Here is a 27,227-nt window from a genome sequence, read left to right as displayed (position 1 = left end):
AGGGATTTTTTTTTATCAGCCTGAGTATCCTAAAACCAGATTTTTTTTCCTTTTCTTGAAGTAAAGAGGTAGAGGAGGAATTTTTTAGTATGTAGTCTCAATATGAGGTTCATGTTTTGAGTTTGATACTTTTGAGGGTGCAAAATAAATGAGGGCATTTGTAGCCCTGAAAGAGAGGAAGATGCAGTGGCAGGTTCTGTGTCTGAAACTGCACTGGAACAGGTTGTTGGAGCTGTGGGGAGGTGACTCCTGTGTCCAAAGTCTGTTTTTTATGCTCATATACCTGCACTGTTTCAGGGCCATTGTGTTTGCTCACTGTTGTGTGTCAGGCACTGATGTGCAGCTGCAGTTGGGAGCCAGAAACACGAAGGTGAGGTGCCCCCCAAGACAAACTGAGACTTGTTTTTTAAAATATTTATCCCTTCTGTGCTGTTTCTCTGCCCCACTCCCCATGTTTTATGTTGTCATTAACTTACCTGGGAAAGCAACAATTTACATCCTCAACACAGCGCCCTGAGACCTCTGTGGTGCTCCACGTCTCTGCTTTGTTGCAATTTGAGTGTTAAGATCTCCGACTTGTGTCTGACTGGTTCAGTGCCAAAGCAGTTCTGTGCTGTATTTTTGCTAATGAGTTCTTAATTGCCCTCTCAGCTCAAGTCCCAGTGGCATTTTTGCACTGGTGTGCCCCTGCTGTGCCCTCATCTCAGCCTGCAGGTTTCTTTTCACGCCCCTGCAAGCATTCTTTAGGAGCTGTAAGGGAGCACTAATAGTGAAAAGCTGTTTTCCTAGAGTAGACCCCCTGCTTGGCATCAAGTATCTTGGGTAAGGGTTAAATTTTGAGTAGGGTTTTGTTGTTCTGGATTGGTTTTGTTTTTTTTTTTTTTCCCCAGTCCATAGTAAGAAAAAAAAAATCCACCCAAAAAACCCCACATGAATGAAAGAATGAAAGAGTCATGAAAATTGCTTAGAAAAGCAGTGAGCTGATGAGTCTTGAGAGGCTTTATTTTTTTTTGTTTGTTTTTAATGTACAAAACTTGTGATGCTGAAAGTAAAATTGACCCCTGTGAAGCTCTTTGTGCCCTTTTCCCTTTCCAAATGTGGTTTGTAGCACAAACCAGTAGATTTGTAAGTGCTGGTTGAGGGTGCATAGTGCGTGGCTTGTGAATTTTGTGTGGAACTGTGCCCTTTTTTATTTTATCTATTTTTAATTTATTTTTTTTTAAACAAATCTACTTGTTTGCTCATAGCTTGGTGAGGCTGTGGGATTTGTGTCCCACGTCCCCTCCTTGTTAAAATTTTGGCACGTGTCGTGATAGGGACTGCTGCTTCTGCCCTGCTTTGGTTTGTCTGATGTGGATTATCACAAAGCCTGAGCTAAACCCATGCTGAACCTGTGCCCATGCATGGAAGCAGCTGAAATTGGTGCTCAATATATGTCTTTTTGCCTTATCTTCAAACTCAGCCTATTCCATCAGCAGAGTAATTAATGTTCAATGCCAAGTAATAAACAAAGCTGGATAAAGAGCTGCAAAATTGAAATTTAGCTGCATTGAAAGTGAATGTCTCAGTTCTTTGTGGATTGTTCTTGTCTTGTGAATTATTTTTCTCTGAGGGTCAGGTGAAGCAAAATGAATTGCAGTTTTTAAATTAATAAATGTAAGCCATGTGAGCTCTTTGTTTTTGGGGAGTTTAGTGTTGCATTTTCTAATAGATATATAGCAGATGGAAAGAAAAAACGTAATAAAACTTTAAGTGAAGACTGGGTAATGCAGGAATTTTCTTCAAAGAAAATGCCTGAGGAAACTGTTTAGTAAGATAAAGCAATTTGGAGCCTAGGCCTATTTTTTATTATTAATTTGACAGGGACGGGAAATTAAAATAATCCATCTCTTTGAAAAGTCTTGGGTGTAGAGGTGGGAGGAGAAAAAGATATGTAAGCCTTCATATTTATACCTGCCCTTGTCCCTCTGAAGTGGCAACATTAGGTGAAACTTGTTTTTCCAGGTTACTGGGCTCAATTTTTCAAAACTCCTCAGAAAATCCTACATATACAGAATTACATACATCTGTATCTGCCTGACACTGATTTCTTTGTTTCATTCATCTTTGTGTCAGACTGGGTGCTCTTGCCTGTGGATCTCTTGTGGATTTGACAGTACTAAATTTATTTGACTGTAAAAAGAAGAAAAAAAGGGAAAGAATAGCAAAAATATATATTTTAGTGGAATCCATTGCTCAGTGATGTTAAGTCAGAGATTTAGAGAAACACATCAGACTGAGTGGAATTGTATAGGTCTGTGTGGGGACTGAAAAACAGAAAACAAAGGAAATCTGTGCGACAGATTTGTATTGAATATCCTGATAATATTTAATCCTAAAGAAGGCAGTGTTTTGGAAAACAGATGATACCTCAGCCAGACTACGTTGTTATCCAAATAGACATCAAAAACACATATGTATTGGGGTATTTTTGGATGGACAAAGGGTAATTAAAACATGCTGCTTTTTTTTGTTTTTCCTCCCCCCAAAAATTCCCTCAGCTTTACTATCCTCGAGTGGAGGATACTAAGGTACTGAAAACTTCAGAGATGCTTTTAAAAATATGAGTAAGAGACTTGGAATTCCCAAATCTTTGTTCTTACTCACTGTATACATTGGGCTCAAAGGTTGTGTCTGGCACAACTTCCTTTCTGTTTTTTATCTGCGAAACGCACAGCAATTTTAGTGCTGTCTTTTCAGAGAAATTATGTGGAAAATGATATATATTTGGAATGTGTGTCCTTTTTTTTTAATTTTTTTTTGAGGAGGAAGTGAATTATTTTTCTTAAAAAGCATCCTGTGGTTTTCAAGTGAAGGCACTGTGCCACCACTGGCTTTGGTAGGACCTTGGAAAGCCAGGGTGTCCTGCTGCCAAGTTGGAGCTATAAAGTATTTGCTGGGACTTGCATCTTCCAGAAGCAGCAGAGAAAGGGAGTCTGGGTCTCTGAGACACGCCTTGCTGACTTTTCCTCCCAGATCCATCCTCTGCAGGCTGGGCTGGCTGTTGCCTTTGATCTTTGCTGCCTTCCACATGCACTTTTTAGTAGAACTTCTCTACTAAAATTCATTTTTTCAACAGGAAACGTGATAGTTGCATGACTTAATTTTATTTTTTTTTTCCTGCAGGTTTGTAACATTCAGTTAGTGTAAGCTGGCTTATCTGTGCATCTTGGATTTGCTGTTAGTTTTGGGAAGAATTGTTTCAAAAAGGGTGAGAAAGAAGGGTCTGCCCCTTTTATAAATGTCTGCATACTCCCTTACTTGCTAGTATATACTAGTATAATTGCCCACTTTGGTGTTTATTTTAATACACTGAAGGCCTTTTTTTTTAACCTTATTATAGCTTAATGTAGATGGTTGTAAGTGAGCTTGGCAAGGCTGGATGCCTGCAGTGGGTAGTGGGTTAGGCCTGAGACTTCAAGGGGATGAAAGACACCAGGGTGGGCTTTGCCTCCAGGCTACAATTAAGATCAAGGCTTGTTAGTTAAGATTCCTGCTATAAAGGTTGTTGACTGTCTGCTTCCTTCTGTTTCTCCTCATTTTTCAGCTGGTGACTGTAGTAAATAAGCCTGACAAGGAGTTGCTCCTTATCGTAGATTCCAGATCTTCTGTGGCAAATCTTCCATATCCTATTGTCCCATGGAGCCTGAAAAGCTCAGAACTAATTTGTTTTTGGTTTTTTTTTTGTTTGGGGGTTTCTCTTTTTTTTTCGGGGGGGACATGCAACTGCACAAAAAGCATGTGCATGTTTCCAATCGTTCTGTGGCTGCCATGGAGCAGTGGGAAGGCAAATGTGAGCCATGTGAGCCTGTGCCCGTGATCTCCTGATCAAATGTTGCCATGGAGACTGAATTTCTTAACTGGCCCACTTACCCCTCTGCAAAAAGTTAGAAAATCACTCCCTTCCTCACATCCAAGTGCTAATTTTTGGTTCATTTCTTTTATCTCTGAGACAAAGTTGCATGACTGGCGAAATTGTAACCTGAGTGCTTTTGGTACAGAGTAAAGCTAAACAAAATAGCAGCTAAATATTACTTTGGGTGCATGTAATACAAAAATGTCTTAGCCCCCTAAATTGCATTAGGGACCAAAGTTCTTCCTAATTTTTCCTCTTCTTTGGCTCTCAGATTTATCTGTAACTTCCACATGAAGGTTATTATTGAATCATTCTTCAATGTCAAACAAGTACTGTGGCCAGAGGAGTGGGAGGATTATTGTGAGATGGGACAGGAAAGATGCTGTGTTATTTGTCTTCATGTCTGTTGGCCCAGTTGTGTTCCTGCAAAAAGGAATGAGAAAAGAGGAAGTCCCTCTTGGATCAGTATTAGTTCTAAGATTAATGGAGTGAGAGTTGAGGTTTTTGTCAGGTATTTTAGTGTTCTTACTCCTGCAGTATTGGAGTTAATGGAATTTTAAATTAACACCAGAGAATATCAATTTGTATGAAATATATCACTGGTAATATGCATAAATATAGGCATTATCTTATTTCCTTCTGTTAGAAAATGTGGTAATAGCTAGTTTTAATCTTTAAAAGCAATCTTGAGCTTTTCTTGACTGGTTTAAATCTCCAATTATCTACTTATGAGTATATGCAGCGTCTCCTGAATAGTACCTCTTCTCTGATTATGAATTTACTATTACCTTTCTTCTGATTATTAGGTTATGATCTGTAGTTTGGGCAGTATCAGAAGGAACCAAACTTCAATAGCAGTGTGTGGTCTTCTATTCTGAGCTCCCTGTGGATAGCTCCCATTTTTCCTCAGCAAGAAAGCACTTAGGTTAATTGTTCCATTTCAAAGACATAGTAGCTCTTTCTGGTCTGTAAGTAGCCTTCCAAGCATAGCTGCTGAGGTTTGGAACACCTGCAGCCCAGCCAATTTGGGAAAAAAAAAAACAAAAACAAAAAAAAGCCATTAGTCTGCATGAGGGAAAAAAAAAAAAGAAAAAATGAAGTGCTGAAGTTCAGAATATTATCAATGATGATGCTGTGTTGGAGCAGCCTGAAAGATTTGGCTTTTGGTCTATGCCTGGTGCTATCCAAAACAACATATAAAATTCTTTGTGGGCCCATTTTAAGAGTGTCTTGTTCATTCAGAAGGGCCTGTGTGCCCTGTTTGTTCCGAGGGCAGAGGCACCAGCCAACAGCTGATTCCTCCTCAGAGGGAAGCATTGCCTAATGGTGATCACAGGAGCCAAAGACCAGGGGCACAAAGTGCTAAAGATAAACAGCTCAATCCCCGACTGTTCAAAGGCCTCAATAAAGGCTCTGATTTACACTTTTGGGGTGGGACCCTGCTGTCCCCACCTGCAGGCTGGCCCTGGCGTGGAGAGGGGCTGGTGCTGTGGCCCCCGGGGATGGAACACTGCCTTTCTGTGACCCCAAAACTCCTCTGCAGCTCTGCTGTGCCATAACCAGGGAAGGAAGAAAAGAACTGAGTGCTCCCATTTTGTGGAGGTGGTGAATGGGAAGAGCCCACAGGGGCTGGATGCTGAATGGCACTTGAGGGTGCTCCTCTGGTCTGGTGGACTCAGAGGGGCTTTTTAGGCTGGATCCACTAATTTGGGTAGCAGTAAAAATATGGTCTACTTTTACACAATGCTTGTATTTCACTTTGTTTTAACAAGCTCCACCAACAGCTGGACTGTTAAATTGTGATGCTCCAAAAATTCAGGGGGCTGTTTTAACCTTTCTGTGTATTTACACAGTTCCTACTTTTCTACCCCAAAGATGTGAAAGTGAAAATAAGGTTTCACCTCTCCTTTATAATTTTGTCTTTCTTTCATAATGAAATGTTTTTGCTGGCAGAAGTATTTGAACTGTGAAATGTCACATAAGCTTGACACATTGGAAGCTGATGGAGGGATGATTTTAGTGAGTAGGTGGGTGTGTTGGGACAGGTTAGTTTCAGAAGATTGTTTTATTTCATCTCTTGAAATACAGAGCAGTACATTTTTTTCGAAAATACAGTGCTGGACATCTGTTATTAATATTTAAGATTTGCCTTTAGAATGAATGAAGTGCATGCAGTCACCTTATAGTGAATGAATAAGGAATATGCCCTCATTTATTGTCTGTATTTTTAATTTCTTTAGTGGTAACTGGTATTTGTTAAATAAGTAGGGAACTCCTTTGCTATTTTTGCTGTATTCATGCTTAAACTGTGTGTGGTTTATCCATTTACTGAACACTGCAGTCAGCTCTGTGTTCTCAGGACATAAAATTGGATTTTTTGTTTGCTGTTGTAATTGTTTTGCTTTCAAAAAAGCAGTAAGCTACAATATTACTGTTTGCAGTGATGGTTTTTTGTGCTGTGTAGGTCAGGCTAATTTTCATGAATGTGTTTTTTCCCCTCCTCTTGAAGAGGAGTGTATAATAGGCATTGTATACAGCCTGGAGTCCTTGAGCTTTTGCTGATGGGTTGGAAGGGTTGAGTGCTTTGGAGATGGAGTCTGGCTGAGCTCTGCTTGCAGATCCTAAATGTGGAGTAATAAGTAATATACTCCTTTCAAAAGGCCAGTGAGCACTGTGGAGGAGAGGAAAGGTGGGAGAAAAAGTATCTTCATTTTATGCATTCTTGGAAAATGCTTGTTTTCAGAGCTGCACAATAACGTGGAAAAGCAGGAAAACTGTATTTTCCATTTGTTTCGATGTTCAGGGTGTTATTCTTGGTTGTGTCTCCTCATTCTGTTGAGGTTGTGTTTTACCACAGGGGTACCAATGGTGTTGTCTAAACAGAACTTTCATTTTTAGCTGTGCTACATCACTGTAATGAAATACTGATGTGTGCATGGGAAACCAGTATCTCTGTATCAAATGAATTTAGTCTCAGTCCTCAGAGACCTCGTTAGTGCATCTTTAAATAAATAAACAGGCTTCTTTCCTCTGCTACTCTTGACCTCACTTTTTCTGACTGACACTTCATTCGCTTTATCCTTCTATAAATAGAAAATGTAATTCTCTTGCTTTGTTTTTTGTTATAAAAAGTCTGGTTTGATAAGAAAGCCTCTAGTGCAGGTGTTTTTCACTGAATGCTGCTCTACTTTGTGATAAAAATCACATAAGCAAAACCTTCCTGTTGAATTACACATGTATACATCAGTACCCTGTGTGCTGTCTGTCTGGGCTGTCTGCTACTGCTTTACAGTCTTTAACTGAAATACTTTTAAAAACATTGTCTTTCAGAGGAGGACTTCTATGAACATATTTCAGGAGAAGCTGTGTTTTTCCATAATTAACAAGAAGCAAAAGGGAGTCTGGCAGGCAAAGGAGAGTGCATGCATGTGTGCTTGTGGTAAACAGGCAAAAAGAAATTAAAGGAGGCTGATGATCTTGAAAAGAAGAAGTGCCTGTTTATTAAGTGCAAGAACAGAGGACGAGGCCCCAAGGTAAACTTAAGACCTATGCAACAAGACAGAAGTAACACTAACAATATTTTTACAGCAAGGTGTTTCTCTGGATCTAAGTACTGAGTGCTCAGCACCAGGGTTTTTAAAGTCTCTTAAAGGTGCAGGATTGGTGCATTTTCAATCCATGCATTGATTGGTCCTTTTCCAGGTTTTGGTTGGTCCATAAGATGGTGCATTTCTGGCCAATATTTTGGAATTCTGAGGCTCCACTGGCTGGCTGGTCTTCCAGTCACAGTCCATATTAATGTTGTCATCACATGAGGTAACCCTCTAGAACATTCCCTCACCCAGACTTCACCATCCCCTCTCTGGTGGGCATACATTCATATTACAGTACATTCAACTCTACAACCCATTACTTCATAACCTATTACATGAATTATAACAATCTATTGCACTAATTAACCATTTAAAATGAGATTACATCATTAACATTTCATTAACTTGCGTATGAAAGCCAACTTTATTTATAACATGCTTGAGGATGCTTGTGTTTCCTGCCCTGTGCTCATGACTGACCCATGGCTAGGCAGTTAGTGCCCCACAAATATTTAAATTGCCTTAATTTCTGGAGTCACTAATTGCAAAGGCATTGTACCAGCTGTCCATCCCCAAATATTTAATTTTTTGGTTCTTGCTTACAGGTGCACATACATGCTGTAGATTTGCTGAAGTGGCTAGCTGGTTAGTGATGGAACTAGAAAACTTTTTTTTTTAACTGAGATTAATTTTTCAATTTATGTTTTGGTAAGGTTTTAGTTTCTGTTGCATTTTCAGGGAATAGAAAGGTGGAGTATGACATTGGTAATAATAAATGCAGTGGTGGTTTAGAGATGTAAATACTAAAGCTTTATGCTTGAAAACTAGTGCTTAAATTCATATATTTTGCTGGTTTTGAATGTTATCCACTTGTCTGGGCAAAGGAGAGGCATTTTGAAATGTTATTGGATGCAGAGTTGAGCAAGGATTAGGAACAGTTCAGTCAATTACAGTTAAACCTGCTCTTCCTAATCTGAATGCCAATTTTTGGGGAAGCCAAGGTAGTTAAATCTGTACCTAGATTTATTTCTCAATGTCCAGGAGCACAGGAAAAGCTTCCTTCTACTCCTGCTTGGAAAGCAGAGTCCCTTCAGGGCCTGAACTGATCCTGGTCATGATTATTTACTGCTGCACTTTAGATGGAAACCTCCATAAAGCATTTAATCCCTGCCCAAGCACCATTGTACTCAGTAAATGTAGTTTAAATGCCTCATCTGGGTTTTTCCTCCTTTACCATGCTATTTTTAGTCTGAGTGACCATGTAGCCTTTTCTCAGTCACTTCACTTAGGTTGTGTATAAATACATGGGATTCTTGAGAAGATCTTAGGTCAAGCACAGGTTGCCAAGTTGCTTTGCCAAAGAGCAAAAATATTCACTGTAACATCATGTATTTTGTTCTCTGCAGAATCCAGTGCTTAAGATACTTCCTTTGGGTTGCTGGCATTTGCTACACCCTCTGCTTTGCTGTGAAGCTCAGTAGCAGCTTTCACATGGCAGTCTTCCAGATGAATATTGATTATTTTGAATTATGTTAAATATTCTGTACTGTGGGTGATAGCAGACTGAGTTAAAAACAGACCCATGGGGAAGAGCTTGACTGTAGTAATTTCCTGTCCCTCAGCTTCCTGACAGCTTCTTAATTTGAGGCTATTCAGATACGTGTAATTGTTGGCACTGAAACCTTACTTATTATAATCCAGTTTCCTGTTTAAAGTATCACCAGTTCTCTGGCAAAATGAATTTGGGGAGGAGAGTAGAATGAAATTGCAAGTACGCTTGTATTTGTATATTCCCCACACATATAACTCCCAATCTAGTTATGCAAAGCTGTTAATCATCCTAGTGGTTATAACAAGTTTATCTTGCTTTTTAAACAGGTAGGAGAAGAAGATGGAGAAGACCTTGAACAGAATTCATCCAGTTTCTGATCCAAAAGCTACATATTTTCTACAGGTGTCATGGGAAAAGGATTTAGGCACTGGCTTTGGTTTACTTCTTAGTGATTGTCAGTGTGCCTGGACTGGGACAGGTAATGGAAGGGAAAATGCACTAATTTAAATTATTACTGCTCTTCATTGGTCCTTTTAAAACACTTTGTAAGCTGTGTCCCACAATTTTAATGGAAATTTCATGGACATTTTGTCCCCAGTGATGGAGGAGGTAGGGTTCATGATCTGGGATGGGCCACAGAACTTTGAAATTGGAGAGGTTGTGTGTGAAAGCTAAAACTAATTCATTCAGAACAAAACATTCCATATCCTTGTACTTTCTGAAGAATGTATAATTTCTTGGAGTGGTGCTGAAGTAACACTTCTGTGTCTTCTGCAGATTCTCAAACAAATGTGTATGCAAAGTTCCACTTGCAAACTGGAGTCCATAAAACCTTTAATTGAAGATGTTTTTTAAATATTTTTCTGGAATTTAAATACCCAAAGGTAGCTATATTTCATGGTGAAATGAAATTTTGGGAAGGAAAAGGGACAATGAATTATCAGCAGGAAAAACTTAGCCTGTGGGATTTTTTTCCCCAAACCTCAGTAAGAGGATGTGTCTTTGCATATGTGCATGATTCTCTCATTCATGCCCAGTGGAAAAAGTCCTTGAGAAATGTCAAATACTTGATCAAAAGCCCTTCTCTCAGTAACAAAAATATTTCAAAGGGAGGAGAGAATTATGTATTTTGAGCAAATTGTAGACAAAACCATTTTCTGGACTCCTTGTCTGAATTACAAGATGTATTTATGTAGTTCCTTTCTTCCTTCCTTATCCAGTGGGTGTTGTTCCTCCTCAGTTCCTACACAAGCCAAGCTTTCATATAGGTCTGAGATGAGATAAATGTAAATTAAAATCAACACACAAATTAAATCTGCTCTTCGTTTTCCTTTTAACATTTCAAACACTCCATCAAGCAGGTATCCCTACACAAATGTACATGTAAAAAAAATGTACATGTAAAAATACAAGTATTCCATTCCTGATTCCTGGTAGTGAAAGGTTTTTCTTTCTTGGCTTGACAAGAGTGAAGTCAAGTTATTTTGAAAACAAAGTGTGTTAACACTGACAAATACTAGTTTTCCTGTTTGAAGGATCTTCTCATCCTTAGGTGACTTCAAAATCCCAGTTTAGTTTCACAAAATGATGATTCTTATTTTTTTAAGTGAAGGCTGTGCCACTGTAGCTGGGAGTGCATAGAAAAAATAGGTAGACACAGTTCTCATTTTGTTGAGTTCCTGCATGTGGTAGAATGGAGGATAATGATTTCCCCAAACAGAAAGCAGGATGACCTCACTTCATGAAAAAGGAAAGAAAGGAACCCACTGTAGTTCTGCTGTGGGCACTGGGTGCTCATCCAGAGAAAAGCTTTTTTTCTGTTCTGGAAGAATCTGATCCCTTTCTGAAAAAATTCTTACTGAATTTCTAGTCCCTTCAATAATGTCATTGGGGGTTGATGCTGCTGTGCATGAGGCTTTCCTACTGCACTGACCTGTGTTTTCATTCAACAAAACATTTTGGTCAATTTATAGAGTTATTACATCAATTTTGAGACTGCTTCCATTTTAAATTCAAAACCTGAAGGGAGGGAAGGCAACGGTCGGAATATTCTTGCTGTGGGAAATCCCTTTTGGGTTTCTCATGCTGTGGATTATTTTCCTTGGCAAGACCTACCAGGGAGAGAGTGAGAGTTGATGATGGAGTTGTCTTTTATGGGTTTAGTATGTTTAATGTGATGATGAAATGTGTTAGGAGTCCTGTTCAAGGAGAGAGGGAAAACGGTGGATGTTGGAGGGGAGGAGAAGCACACAAATATGCAATGTAATCCAGTGTGTTACCTTGGTATTGGGTTAAAGATATACATCTCTGAGGATTTATGCATATCATATTTCCCTAGTGATTGATCAGTTCTGCTGGTTTTAAATCCTAAAGGAACATGCAGCATATACAGGGAAAAAAACCTAAAAACCAACAAAGCCACAGTGCTCTGTTGCAGCATTTTAGTGTCTTTCTTTTTATGACTTTCTTACTGTTATTACAAGTTTATCTTGTCAGTATTGCAATCACTGTTCCAGACAACTTTTTCCTTTATAAATATTTCAGACTCACCTTTTTCTACTCCTTTTTGCCTCATGCTGCAAGGGATTACACATTTCACTTTGTACTGTTTTGGGTGACTTTAGGCAACTAGAAATCTGGATCAGTAGCAATAAGGAAATAATCAATTTTCAGATGGGGAGAAAAGGGGACAGAACTTCTGAAAACCCCAGTATTTCTGCTACATTTCCACAACTGGAAATGACATACCAATGTGTGTTCAAGGGAAAAATAATCTCCTAATATTTCACTGGATCACAGAATTACAGAATGCTTTGTGTTGGAAGGGACCTTAAAGGTCATCTAGTCAGTGTTTGTCTGTATATACATACATACATACATATATATATATTTTTTTTAATGTAAATATTTTTTAAATTATGTATATTAAAAATATATATACTTTAAGATATATATAGTAAGTATATATATAATATGTGCACTATTTATATACATAGCAAATATATATTCTATATTGTATATATTTTATACTGTAATATAATATATAATTATATTTATATCTTATATATTTATACATAATATAGAATTTAATGTCTATTATATTATATTATAATATTATATCTTATATCTTATATAATAATATATAAGATATTATATCTATTTTAATATATTATATATTTATATACCAGTATTTTATATATATAAATGTATATTAATAGATGCTTTGTATGTAATGTATAATTCACATATTTGTTCCCACACATATGAATATTCATTCCTCACATGTCTTTTTCTGGTAGTGTCTGAATCAGACATTTCTAGGGAGGCTGATGACATGGAAATGAAAAGAGAAAAATATGTGGAAGAGCTGAGGAAAGCACTGATAGCTGGAGAAGAGTCAGCTGGCAAATACAACTTTGTCATTTCAAGAGATGAGCAGAATAAGGCCTGTCACTTCTCCTATGAAAGGAACCTGAAAGATGGCTCTGTAAGTACATAAATGTTTAAATTTAACTGTTTAACAATGAGAATGAAATACATTTTTGTATTTTGTTATGGCCTTTAAAATCAGATGTGTGATACTCACTCCAGATTGAATGAGTGTTGTGAGCTCTTGCATGGGCCAAGCTAGAAAGAAAGTGGGTGCATTGGGATGGATGCTGCTCTTTTCAAATTGCAGCCTCCTGTGCACTTCTGTTTTCCTTGTTTCTTCATCCTCTCTCTGTACAACTCACCTAAATTAGGAAAAAATAAAATTCAGGCAAAATAATTTTCAAATGCTGAAACCTAGTTTTAAAATGAAGATTTTAACTACTTTAGATATTTTGCAAGCTGAGGCTGAAATTGTTGTATTAAATTGAAAATTGGAAAGTGGTTCCATGCTGCTTGCTTGGCTGCAAAGGAAAGGACCCTCTTAAAACAGGAAAGAAACCAGTATTATCTGTATCTGTAGATACTTCTGGATATTTCACGTTGTGCTTTGCTGTGTTAAAACTTTTCTGAAGAAGAAGCTAACTTTTAAGGTGAATATCCCAGTTTGTACTTCTTTTTTTGTTTTATACTTTTACCTGCCCTTTTCCTTGTGCAATATAGAAAATTTCAGCTGAGTTTGGCTCTTGAGGAGCCAAAAGTTAGGACATGTAAGTCTACCAGTCTGCATTACAAGTATTTCTGTGAATTTACCCAAGAACATACTGACCCTAAACCTTGTGAGCGGTTTGATTGTTCACAAAGATGTTGAAAGTTTAGGACCAAACTGTAGTCAGAAATTGAGAGCAGTAAGGTTAAGGATCCTTTTTTTTTTTTTTGTTTCTGCTCTGTGTCACACATTTTCTACATACAGGCCAGATTAAATACATTCTGTATTTTTATTAAATGAAAACATCCCTGTGTTTGTGGGGTCATCTAATACACGTTTCCATCAATTAAGGCTTATGAGAAATTTAACTTGTATGGAAACAACCTTATGTCAATTTGGGAAAATAATAATCTGGCCAAAGAAATTGAAAATACAAAGAACCTCGATTCCTCTGTATGCTTTAAACTTTGGGTGTTGAAATAATGTTTTTAGATAAGATAGGATTTCTTGTGTGAAAATGCACTTTTTTTTCCTCTCCCTCTGTAGTAAGCTAATGCCTACAAATAAAATTGCCAAAGCAATTATGTAGAATTAAAGAATAGAATTAGGTATTAGAAATAGCTTTCAGGTGTGTCATAGATGATGTTCCAAATGTTTTTCAAACTCCCTGTGGAAGTATTTGTGATCTCTCTCTTTCAGCACCACATTAGGAAATTAATTCCTGGACTCTGTACATCCAGTGGGCTGATATGTAAATTTACCTAAATGTAAATTTAGTGCAGAGGAACCCTAGAGAAACTCCTCTGCAGCTTAAACATGACTTAAACTCAGTGCTTATCTATTATCAGTTTAATAATTAACACTTTTTAGTAAAAAAAAAAGCAAAAACTTCTGAAATGCATTGTTACATTTTGGGCTATAAAATACTTATTAATCCATGTAAGTAAAAGTTATTGCAAAATCTTTTCATGAAATTGGTATATGGGTGCCTAAGAGTAAGTTTTGCAGTCTTAGAAAATCAATAACATGCCTTGCCTTATTTTTTAGAAATACAGGCATGCTTATATATACAAATTCAATTATTTTAATTATTTTTAATGGGACCTGCCTTGAACATGATGCTGATCACCAGCAGTCACCTGTGCCCAGTAATTTCCAGAGCTGAGCTCTGTCATGGTTCTCCATCCCACATGGGACTAATGACTGACAAATCTCTGATTTGCCATCCTGGTTTATTGTTTTCATGGCTGCACCTATCTGTGGTATTTGAAATAAGTTTTACCTTCTTTGTAGCATCTTGCTAAAGCTCTGCTTCCATAAAATCTAATTATGTGCCAAATCTGTGTTGGCTGGTCTGTAGGAGTGCAAATAAAAATAGTGGGGTGATGTTAAGCAAAGGAAAACATGGGTATATTACTGGGAAATACTTTCTGATATGGAAAATAGTTTTACTGCCCAGGTGTTTTCTGGAGGAACTGCTGGCAGCCCCATCGTGTCCCTTGCTTTGAAAGGGACTGGAATGAAAAATGCATTGTAATTATCTGCTTTGCCAGTGTAGCCCATTTGATGACTTAACAAGGTGTTTGATTCACCTGTTGTTCAGCTAATGAACAAAAAGGTTCCTTCCATGAACTGGAAAAGGATGCTACACCTACTCCTGCACTGCTTCTATGGAATGAAACCAAATTGTATGAGTCTTCATATAATTTAAAAAGTGTTTATAATCATCAGTTTGTAATAATGATGTGTATTACATGTATATGATGTATGTCAGGTTTATGTAATGGATGAGTGCTGATGGTTTGGGTTTTGAATGGATGGAAAACTTCCCCAAGTCATGAAGAATTCCTGTCTGATTTACAGGGAGCACAGTGTAACATGTTTGTTTTGTAGTGCCTGTAGTGCTTAGAAGTAACAGAATAAGAAAAATAATTTATCTTAAGGAATGTCCGTAAGGGTTTTAGTACTTGTTTATCTTGAAATGTTGGTCGGGAGAGATAATGATGTCTGAGCTTTAGAAACACTGGCTCTGGCTGTGCCTCAGGATGTGCAGCTGAGCCTAAGAAGTTGTGCCTTTAAAAACCCCGACGCCTTTGGTGAAAATCCCGATGGGTTCAGTGAAAATCCCGACGTGTTTTTGTGAGAATTCCGACGCACTTGGTGAAAATCCCGGCGTGTTTGTGATTTACCTCCCTCAGGACAGGTGGCTCTGCCTTTGGGAGCCGTGCCTGGGGAGTCGGGAAGGACCCTGGAATAACAATGTCTGTGGAGCACAGTGGGAATTGTGTGCGGATCCAGCTGCAGCCCCGGACGGGCCACACACACGGAGGGGCCGGGGAGGCTGGTCCAGCTCAACTGCTGCCACCTAAACAAACACCAGCCACAGAGGCAGTGATTTAGTGCTTGATCTAAGTAGGTGACCACTGGGAAGTAAATCTTTCCAAGTGCTTCAGCGAGTCACTCCACATATAATAAATAATGGAAATCCGGCAAGCTCTTTCTTTTTTTTTCCTTTTTCTTTGGGGCTGGCAATTAAATAGACTAAATAGCCTTTGATAAACAACTATTTGAGTGCTAGCAGTCTCTTTTTTTACAGTAATGTGACAGGCTCTGGGTTTTTTTCTCCCCTTGCCTTTTGCTTAAATTTGTAAACAGGGAGGGTAAGAGCTTAACAAATTCCACCTTAGATGCAGCACTGTTGCTAATTAGGATGATGGAAGAGATGCTGTTATTTGTCTCCCTCGTTTCCTGTGGCTGCTTTTCCCTGGTTGGGCCTGTGAGTTCATTAGAAGTTTACTAAAAGTTGAAAGAAAAGCTGGGGAAGCTTGTGCTAACCAAAACTTTTCACAGCATGCTAACTGAGAGAGAAATGCAGTTGGTAGAGCTCTTTGTGCTGTCCAAACTATCTCGGTTCAAGGTCTGAGTAGTTACTTTGCTGCAAACCACTGAGGATGTGTTGTTTGGTTAGCAAAGGTCACTGAGAGTTCAGGTTGTTTCCCAGGCAATTCCACCAGCTGAGGAGAGAGGAAGATGAAATGATTAATCCCCAGGTCAGTGTGAAAGTAATGACTCTCATATCACTTATTTCACTTAATGTCTGTGTACTTCAGGACCTGAGAGTGGACACTTGAATGGATTTCGTGGAAGCCCATTTTGGAAATAGCTGGCTTCTAATGTGCCTTTTGTAATAGAAACATTAAGTGTTATCTTGTAAGTAATCTCAGAATTCTGAGTGCCACATGATTTTCCCTGTCTCACCTCGGGTGTGCCTTCACATATTTCAGGTACACTGGAAATGCAGTGCATCACTTCTGTAGCCTTGAGGTGAGAAAAACCATTTCTGAAAGAACGATTCCCTACCACATTAGTGGGTACAGTACACCTACAAGGTGTAGGTGTACAAGGTGTGACAGAAGTCCTGGTGAATTCAGTAATTAAGCCATGCTTAGCTATTAGATTATGTATTTGATTTCTGCTTCTGATAAGCAGTAGTTCAGAGAAATTAATTTAAAATACTGATAATTTATGCCTTTAAAACTGGTATTGTTGAAAAAGGCAGAATCAGACACTATGATGAATAAACTCTCCTAATTTTTTCTCAACCTGTTAGGATCTGTGTATTTCTAGACCTGTCCAGCTGAACAAAAATGGTAGTTTAGTTGCTTTAAGGCCTACTGTAAATTACACTATAAATGGCATCTTTATATTTCTTGAGTACAATGAGAGTCTAAACATATTTCAAGTATATGTAACATGTTGATAAAATAATATATCTGGATTTGTGCAAGAAAAATTGTCAGTTATTCTTTCTCCCTCTTGGTGTTATTGTGTTGTCTCTCCTCCTCTAGTCTCGATTCTTTCAGATTTTCTCTTTTTGGAATACCTGCTGAGCATTTCAAATCCCTGTGTGGACATCAAGGCTTGCTTTCATTTGCAAATGCTTTCCTTTTAGGAGGAAGAAATCTTTAAATCATGGCACATTGGCAAGCTTTAGTTTCCCAAACACAAATTACAGAGGACAGTAGGTGCTCTGGAAAAGAGATTACTGTGTGTGGGCTCTAAACCTTCACTGCAAGACCCCAGTCCTGTATTTTCTGTGAGGATGAGCAGCTGCCAGCAGCTGAAAAGCAACAAGAATCTCACCAGTGGTTTCTCTTCAGAAACTCTCTCAGCTCTCACAGCTCCAGAGGAAGCATTCATCTTTCTACCTGCAAAGGCACAGGAGAGCTCTCAACCTCATCCTAACTCTTAGGTTCACTAAAATAGCATCTTTTCCAGTATAAAATACTGAATGGGTATGTTTAAACCCTCAGAGCAACTTCAACACCTCTATTACTTCTGCTGCAGAAGGAAATTTCTTGAAATGTAAGAAAAGGGCAAATTCAGGATGTCCTGCATTTGTTAAAAAGTGACAAACATGGAAATATCACAGGGTGATGGGAAGAAGAAATAAGGGAGCTGCAGAATGTGCAGTGAGGAAAGTGTTACACTTCCTGTTGATTTCTTTCCTGAAGATGCAGTGATTTAAAATACACGTATCTTTGATTTTCCACTGTGAAGTCAGTCTGCATTAGTGGTCCACACATAAAAACAAAATTTTCTTTGAGCAAGGCAAGTCCCTGATTTCTGTGTCCAGTGAGGAGAGCAAGGTCAGCTCTTTTTCTGGTGGAACAGCCCTGCCATAAGTTTGCTGGTTCCCTAGAAGTCCTGTGAGGTGTTGTGCCTGCCCATAGGATTTGACAGAATGCTAATTACTACCTGTTACTTGTCACTATGTGGAATGAGTGTTTTTTTGTCACGAGGACAAAGCCCAAGCATCTTTGAGTTTAAAAATTTGAAGCCACACCGCACATGGATTTGGAACGGGTGAGTAAAATATTCAGTTAGAATTGTTCTGAAATATTTTAGTCTCACTGGAAAATGTGGTTCTGTTGCAAAAAATTTGTTTCCCAGAAAGGCAGGTACATCACACACTTTCAAGAGTAGGTTGTTGGGTAGTGTCATGCCAGGAAAAAGCTCCTCCACAGAAGATTATTTGTTTCGTTATCCTTTCTTGTTCCTCTCAGGTACCTCTGCAAATAATGTCTGACATTTCATTTAAAATTAATGTCAATTGCTTTGTTGAGTACAAAGTGTAACTGGTTTTTTTCTTGTTTCTGGAACCCAAATCCTAGTCTTTCTGCATGTGTTTTTCTCAGATAAGTCTTAAGCTTTGGGGTTTTTTAACAGTTTGAGGTACTGGTTTTTGTTCTGTTCATAAAAGCACGTTGTTTTTTCAGTGTGAGTAATACCTGTAGGTTATTAGCTTAACACAAATTTGTAACAGAACATTGTCAATACTCTTAGGGTTTGCAGAGGTGCCAAAAACTGGGATTTGGAAGCAGTGAAGTTTTTTTTATACTAGTTCTTTGCTCATTTAATTGATGGCTGTACATCTTGCAAAACAATGGGAGATTTATTTCCATTAATTTACACTGAACTTTTTGCCTTGCAGTTGTGTTTCCTACCTGTTCAATTCCAGCTGGAATGAGCATTTGTTGTTCTATATAGATAATCCATCCTGAGAACATCAGGGATGAATTCATGGATTTTGCTATGTAGTTAGAATAAACCTGACTGTACTCTTTCAGTCTGCCCTGAGTCTGTATTATTCTCCTCTCAGCTGAATCACTAGCAGGAAAGATAAAAACAAGAAGAGGATTTATCTGATGTAGCTTTTAGTGACTAACACTAGTGATTAGCAAGTTCTGATTTAGGTGAGAGGCTTAAGCCCAAGGTGATGTGGGGAAGATGCATAGTTAAGGAAAAATGTGAATCTTGTCTAGCCTTTACAAGCACAGTTTTATTTCCAGTTTTGGTGAGGTTTTTTTCTTGCTAATAATTGAAAACAGAAGAATTCACTGTCTTTAACTTCCCCGGGCTCACAAAGGAGGTAAAATTCCAGTCCTGTGACCTGCTGTGATTTTCTAAATCAGCCATTCAGCACTGCAGTTTTGGTTTTGCCTTGGTGGACTGAAATATATTGAGCAAAGTAGTTTTCATCTTTAAAGAACTAGTGAGACATTGTCTAGGACATGGGTCGAAACTGAGGAATTAAAATAGGACTGCATAAATATATATAGTACTTATTTTGGTTTTATATGCACTGATTTGTATGCAAGGAAACTGTTGCATTTCTGAGACCACCTGAAGGTTTTGTTAGCTGTGATGAGGGGCAAACCCCCATGTTTTCCTTGACTGTAAGTAACTAAATATGAGTTGTCTCTTGTTCAGGACATCAGAGAAATAATCAGCCTGCTCTTATGTGGGTGTGGTAGCTTGAAAAGCCTGTAAACTACATAACTAAGATGTTTTGTTCCCAAAAATCCTTGCAGGCCATGGATAAATCACTAAAGATGTTTGGGAAAGGGACTTTAATAGGGCCCTTATGTGGTAACAGAAGTGCTGTGCTAACCAGTGGAAGGGTTATCTGTATTAGTTACCTGACATAATTACAGTTTAGCAGTTCTTTTTTCAGTGATGTAACCTGGGGATAGAACCAGCATGACTGCAAAAAGGACATACTTTCTCTGGAAAAGAACATGCAGTACCAGTCCTTTAATTTTTCCTTTTTGAATGTGGTCCTCAAGAACTTTTTTAAATCAGTTTTTCTAAAACAACTATTTTCTTTGTTGAATGCCAAGATGTGAACTTACATAGGATAAGACTGACCTTATCCACTATGACTGAGGGTCTTCATTTGTGGGAAATAATCAGGGCAGATAAAATGTGGAGAGAATAAGAGTAGAATTTTTTTGGATCAGGGTCTAGTAAAAACTAGAGCATTCCCCCACTAAAAAACCCAAACTTTAGATGAAAGACACCAGACACTTAATTCATTTTGGGTTTAACTTCTGTGGGACAGGCTAATACCTAAAACTGAGGAGTGTGACATCTATTTACACACCTTTATTACCAACTGTTTTTGGGCCTGGGAGTGGGGAGCTGTGTGTTTTATCTCAAGTTTGTCAGACAAGGCTTGCAGAACACAAGCTGGGGCTCTGCCAGGGCTGCATGTGCTCATCAAACACTGTTTAGTCATTGCAGCATGTTTATGCCATCTGCAAATGCATGTGCTCCCCTTCCTGAACAATGCTCTTTAATCAAGACCACTATTGTGGAGAGGCTAGCAGGAGCAGTATACATAATCAGCAGGATGCCAAAATTAGAGTTACACGTGCATTGTGCCTAACCCCACCACGTCAGCTCAGGGTAACAAGCTTCCAGAGGGTGCCACTTCTCTGGAATTAGTACCTTTATCCATAATCTCTCGTACTTCTGTGTATATTATTCAGAGTCCAAGTTGTTTAAAGAGCTTCGTGGTAATAATAACAAATCAAGAGTCGTCGTGGAGAATGTTAAGCCTGTAGGAATTGCCTGCTATCTTTTATTTGTTAGGAGACTCCATTTTCCAGGTCTGTCTAAACAGAAACATCCACTAAACCATTTCACATCTGTTGTGCTCCTTTCTTTGTATTACAAAAGCATGAGCTTTTTGTTCCAGTAATTTTGCTGAACAATTTCTTCATTGTGTTAAAGCTCCTGTAACTTCTTGCTGGATCTTTTTGCTGGGTACTAAAAGAGCTCTTAGAGAATGCAGATGTGTTTAAGATGGTGTTAATTCCCTGGTGAAGTGTGCCAGGCAGTGTTCTGAGAATGTGTGTGTCCAGAGATGATGGCCATGATATTTGAAAGATTTCCATATAAATCATATGTGTATAATGATATATATTCATAAATATACACTCAACTTTATATTTTCCATGTCTTGCAAAATAATAGAATAATTAGGGCTGGTATGGACCTTAAAGACAACTTCTGTTAACTTCTTGTAAATTTTTAATGGCAATTATTGAAGGTATTTTGACTAACTTGTCTTCTCTTGACAGCTTAATGTTTTGTTGTGGGTTTGCTTGTGTTTTCTTTTTCCTATATAAGTCAGTAGTGTGGTAGGAGGAAATGTCTTTTTTTTGACAGTGCTTGATAAAGCTGAGCTAGTTAATCCCAGTATCCCTAGAGCTGGTGAGACAACCATCCTGGACCTTTCTCCCTTCTCAAACCATTTTTTTTTTCCTTAGAAAAGATTTTTATATTTTAAATTTTATCTTTACATTTCTCTTAATTGCAATTTGAAGGGTTTAACTAGATTTGGACAAAATCTGTCTGTCTAAACTCAGAGTTTATCATACTGCTCCTTCAGGGGTGTTAAAGTTTCCTTATTGAAAAAGAGAAGCTTTAAACTGTCAGTGATGTGTCTGTCTGTCATTTGTAGGTTAAAATTTCATGACACCATCATTTTGTAGTGGAAGCTCTCTCTGTGACTCCACAGCTAATTCAGAGGTCAACAAAATACTGCGATTGCTTTTTGTTTAATTTACCACATGTGGCATACTTGGTTTTGATTCATCAAAACTAGGTGCAGTGAAACATTTCTCAATTATCTGCCAGTCTTGGATTTTAGTCAATTAATTTTTAGTTCTCTGTTGCTTCTACCTGAAGAAACTCTTGTATTTCATGGTGTGTGAGTGACTCTGCAGGTTTTGCTCAGTGACAGTTACAAAAACTGGGTATTTTATGTAGTTGAGCATGGAAAATGATGTCATTCAACAAATGGCAGCTACTTTAATTAAAAAAGAAATTAAAGTCCCTCCATGTCAGGTCACATGGTTTAGGAAAATAACATCAATTCCATGACAGAGGAGTGTTTTCCTTTCAGCTGCAACTTTAAACCTGATCCAGACCGTGACATTGGAAAGAAATATATTTCCATATGGTAAAAGAAATGTAGTAATTTTTGTTGAAAAATTCATGTAGATTTCTCTATAAAGCTGTTAATGCTTCAGTAGTCTTGTGGGTGAAAAAAATCCTCTGCAACTTATTGTTTTAGTGTCTTTGAAGAGAAAATGGCAATCAGGGGAGAGTGGTTTTTGTCATAGGCACTCTCTTTAAAAACAGAGATGAAATGTTGCACCTTGTTGGTATATGATGGCAACCTCAGGTTCTCCAGGCTTTACTGGGCTTTCTGTAGCTTTAGATCAGGGGGGCCTGCACTGATTTGAGAAGGAGATCTGTATTTTGCTCTAAGGCTAAAGCAGCAGCTGAGGAAAAAACAATCTGAAGTTGGTTTTTGAACATTGGGATATGCAGTGGGAAATGCAGGGGAAAAATAAAAACAAGTGGGAAAGGTTTTTTTTGGAATTTTTTAGAATTCAGAAAAGTAAATTTATAGCTCAGAGGTAACATTTATGTGGTGTCAGTTTGTGATATTTGCTTGAATCCATCATGAGTATTGTGTAGTTACTGTTTTCTGAGTCCTGTGTGACAAGATTGAGACTGTATTTGTTCTTGAAGCTTTTGGGTAGTACTCAAAAACAGCTTATTGCTGACAAATGGCATAGATTGGCTGCTGCTGACACCCAAGCTACAGAATTTTCGTAGTTCAGGCACTAATCCTGTCTCTTACATTAACACAACTTGGATTGCACAATGACCTTGTTAGCTGAAATGTTCTGGTATTTCTACAGAAACCCCACTGGAAACTTACAGCAAGTTTTGAAAAAGTACCTTTAACCTGTTAATTGACCTATGTGGCCTTGTTTGAATGAACATGCCTTTTGAGAAGTTGAAATGCCTTTTTACTTTAGAAAAAGAAGCTGGCAATAAAACCTGAAGTTGTAGCTAAGACATATTTGAGCCCTGTAGGGCATTTTTTTTTCGTTTCAGTAATTAAGAATTTCCCAAGTGATGCCTGAATGGACTCTTGGTTTGCCCTGAAGTTGGGCATTTAATTGGGAGCTCATCCTGTTACAGGTCCCAGCTGCTCTCCTCAGTGGAGTGAGTATTCATAGCCATGGGCTAAGGAGGGTTGTTTGAGAGATAGGATCTGGTTTCCTTCAGTGTTTGTTTTCCAAGGATTATCTTTTGGTTGCAGTAGATGCCCAGCTGTTTAGCAGGTCCTAAATTTTCCATTCATTATCAACTTGACACCTATGGAAGATAGGCAAGATCTTGAGTTTCCATCAGGTCTTTCCCATGGCCGTGGAAGCTAATTTTAAAACATTCTGTAGATAGACCTTCAAATGATTGTTTAAGAGCATTTTAGGTCATAGGATTCTTTTATTTTACTGTGTGCACTATTGTGATGGGTGGGGATGGCAGCAGTTGCAGGCAATGGCATGGACACTAGATAGTTTTATAGCAGTGCTGTTGTAGGTATTTCAGTTTGGACACTTCTCACCAAAAAAAAAATCTTTTTGCTGAAAGTTCCACTGGGATTAACACTATGAAAACGCTGAGGTTTTTTCCTGAAATCAGTTTTTCACAGTCCTTTGTCTGTGGTGACTTTAAAAGCTGATCTATCTGCCCGTTGGCCTTCTCATACTTAGGGAGGTTTCATGTACGTATGCTCTGAGGAATTTCAGCCTGTCTTTTTTGTTGTTTTACCTTTTCCAAGTGTTACACGAGGAAGTTCTCACTGCTGAGAGAGGTTGATGTGCAGCACTTAACTCAGCAGTACAACAGATAGCCAAGAAAAAGAACCTGGAACTTTTAACTTATTTGTCAAACACAATTACAAGTGAGTTTGGGTTTCAGAAATACTATTTATTGTTCAGTCCATTAGCTGGATCCTGTTGGACAAACAATCAAACACAGCTGAAGCAGCAGCTTTTCAGTTTGAAGCTTCTAAATTTTGATCATTTCAGCTATGTGGCGTCTTTGTAAGTTGAAAATTATTTCTCAGTGCAACTCAGAAATTTCATTTGTTGAAAGGGGAAGTGTGAGATGTCAAGGGAGGGCTCAGTTCTCATATTTGTGCGAAGCCTTAAAAACTGGCTACTAGGTCAGCCAATTTATGTCTCAATAGCTTTGGACTTGTCCAGCAGTCATTCTTTAGTGTGCCTTCACAGTGACTCAGCCCAGGCAGATTTCCATCCCCCTTTTCCACCCCACTCCCCTGGATTAGTCATATGCAATTCAGGAGTATTAGAGAAGCTGTTTCTGGGCTCTCTCTGCAGACACTTCTTGATTATCAAATGACAAAAGGACTTAATTCACAGATAGCTTGTAAGTTGGAGACTTCATTCTGAACAGAAGTGAAAGCCTGATCCTTCCCTTTAAAAGAAAAAAAAAGTCACTGTGATAAAATCAGTGGATTTGTAAAGAAAAACATAATTACATCTTTGCACTAAATTCTGTGAGCACAAAAATATCTGAAAACTGATTCTGTCTCTCATGTCTGTTTGTAAAATTCATCTTTTTTGCAATGTTTTCACTTTAATTTTCTGTCACCTTGCTTTTTTGAGTCCCTTTCCTGAAGCTTATTGCTGAGCACAGCTATAAAATTATCAAGATGAAGATTAAAACTGCTAAAACACTGAGTTTGGTGCATGTTACACCTTGGAACTGCACGAGTACATTACAAGCAAAGAATTTCCATGGCTCCCCTTCAGCATCACGGTCTCAGCTGCTCATATGGCATCCATCTGTGGTCTTTTGGCAGCAGCCAGGGCTGCTGCATGGGAGTTTTTGGAGTTGAGAGCTAACCTCATATCTGTCTTCCCATCACTCTGGAAGTTATGAAAATTCTTCATGGCTGCCCTGAAATGAGGTATTAAAATATTACAGAAACACGAGATGGAATTAATAATGCTGCGAGTTAATAATGGGAATGTAGGCTTGGGGTTTGGTTGGTTTTTCAGGTTTTTTTTTAATAACAAAGCAAATATCTTTGATTTAGTTTCTTTGGCTATGTGTTCTCTACGTACAGATTATGGTGGATTTCCTATACACAGATATAAAGGGTGATTGATTCTTGTTTGCTTAATTTGCTTTATGCTGCCTTGCCTTTAGAAAAGGTAATAAAGACCATACAGGTGGTTGAATCAAGTACCTAGATCTATATCAGGAAGATTTAAAACATTTACAGGATCAAAAGTCTCACTGTTTCTTTCTTAAGAAAGCACATTTAAATGAGGCTTTTCCTGGCTAAGTGGGAGTGTCAAAGTACAAAAGACTAGACAGAAAAAAGTGAGTTCACAAAAGATAACCAGAATAATATAATGAAAAAAACCTGCAACTGATAGAATTAAGATAATAAATGATTTCTTTTTGAAAAATATTTTGTGAATTGTGCTAGGCTTATATTCTTGTCAGGCTTATTGGGTTTCTGAATAATGCTGAAAAAAGTTGCCATCACTTCAGAGCAGACCAAGATGTTCCATTAGTATTTCTCCTCTGAATCTGAGAAGGAAAAATATTTGTGTGTCACAAAGACAATCCATTAGTTACTAGGGAAGATATTACATAGATGAAAACATTTAAATTACCATTCTCCTCAAATAAATGGTGTCCAAGAGAGCAAAAAGAATTGGCTGAAATGATTTCTGGCTCACTCAAGTCTGGTTTTAATGCTAAATCCATGGGAAGTTATGGAAGACTTGAAAATGTGCTACTGTTCTGTCAGCATGCAGTGGGTATCCTATCCCACTTGTTGGTGTTGAAATCTGAAGCTGCCTGTGCTGTAGTCAGTCTGGAATTAAAGTAATAGGCAAGTCTGCTGAAATACTAAAGGGATTACAGAATGAAAATGTAATTCTGGCTGGTAAATTTCCTTTACAAAAAAAAAAAAATCCCTCTGCAGGACAGGATCAAGGCTTACATCCCTATAGTTACTCATGTCCAAAGAAGAGAATGTCAGGAACACTTAGACTGACCTAAAAGTGGAAAAAAAAAAAAGAAAAAAAAGATTGCTAAGGAAATCTGTGGATGAAGGATATCACAGTAGATTTTTTTTGAGGTAGTGTTGCAGAGGTTTCCATATTCTACATGAAAGCTGGATTAAATTATTTCTATTGAAACGTCTGAGGATTTGAGACTCAGTGAAATAAGTAATGGCTGTGGTTCTTACATTTGTACTGTTGTTCAAGCCTGAAATAAATGTGGTACATGTTTCGTGTCTACTGTAGATAGAAAGGCTCCATGAAATCTGAGGACATCCCTGCAGGTTGTGTCCTTGAGGTGTCCACTGCTGTGTTTTCATGTGTTCAGAGAATGAAATGTCAGTGAATTCCCACATTAGTTTTTTATGTCTTATATTACTCTTTATCTGGATCCTTACTTTGCTTTGAAATGAGAATCTGCCATGCAAGTTCTGCATTTCATTCCCCCAGATTGGTGAATTAGGTAAGGCAGAATAAAATCCAGGAATGGAAGTTGTATCAGAAACCAAAGATTTTCAAAAGTGCCAGGGCAGTGGTGTGGCTCTTGACTCCTGTATCTGTTTTTGGCCTTATCATCTGCAGAGTGAAGAAATGAGGTATCACTTTGAGGTGGAGAGCAAAAAAAAAAGTGTCTGAGTGCATTTTCCAAGTGGTGGAAATGGTTATAAAACATATAATCATATATATAATATATATGGATGTATATAAATCATGAAGAAACTAGGCTGTTTCTTGATTTTTATTATACAAATGAGTTGAAAGATGTGATCTCTTCAAACCAAAATATGTAAGCAGCCTTAGAACCTTAGAATTTAGCAGAAAGAGTTGTTCGAAATTGGAGAAATATTTTAAGTTTCTTCAGAGGAACCCTCTTGAAAGGGCTTGAAGGGAGTTTGGGCCTGCAGGTTTTGCTAGCAATTTTCCATATTAGAAAGTCTTGATCAAAGGTCAAAACTTAGTGGAAGTGAAATAAATGGGTATGTTTAATGTCTTGGCGCTTGAATTTAGTGCTTTTATCAGAATGGGAAAAGCAAATTACTGTTTTCTCCCTGTAAACTCTTGGTGGTGGCAGTAAAATTGTGTGAAGCATTGTTTTTTTTGTGAAGTGGTTTGTGCCTGTGTGGAGGCTGGAGATGGAGGTGAGGAAAGAAGGACACAAAGCAGGAAACCTCTGGGTGAGACACATACATTTGGTGAGATAAACTGACACAGGGTCATCAGCCTCCCTCAGGGGGAGATGGGGAGAAGGACTGGGTTAAGCTGGGCAGTCCATGCCTTCATTAAGGCAGAGCAGCTGTAGCTTGACATTTTGGTGCTCTAAAACTGGGATTGGCCTAAGTTCATTTTGGAT

At 38.1% G+C, this 27,227-nt stretch overlaps 1 protein-coding gene across 9 annotated transcripts in view; it reads left to right on the top strand.

Moving 5' to 3' along the window:
- Positions 1-27,227, top strand: part of XRCC4 (X-ray repair cross complementing 4) — a 142,941-nt gene that overhangs the window by 6,231 nt on the left and 109,483 nt on the right. For 7 of the 9 annotated variants that reach the window (XM_039696331.1, XM_039696332.1, XM_039696330.1 and 4 more), the window contains 3 exons: positions 7,226-7,428; positions 9,367-9,518; positions 12,340-12,527. In XM_039696331.1, coding sequence (XP_039552265.1) covers positions 9,380-9,518; positions 12,340-12,527 — 327 coding nt within the window. In that variant the 5' untranslated portion in view covers positions 7,226-7,428; positions 9,367-9,379. Of the gene's footprint in view, positions 1-3,165; positions 3,251-7,225; positions 7,429-9,366; positions 9,519-12,339; positions 12,528-27,227 lie in introns of all 9 variants that reach the window. The other 2 variants (XM_039696328.1, XM_039696329.1) reach the window with 2 other exon arrangements.

The sequence above is a fragment of the Passer montanus genome, unplaced genomic scaffold (genome assembly GCF_014805655.1).
Source record: "Passer montanus isolate IOZ18808 unplaced genomic scaffold, ASM1480565v1 scaffold97, whole genome shotgun sequence".
Taxonomy (NCBI): domain Eukaryota; kingdom Metazoa; phylum Chordata; class Aves; order Passeriformes; family Passeridae; genus Passer; species Passer montanus.
This window is presented reverse-complemented; position numbering and strand designations above follow the sequence as displayed.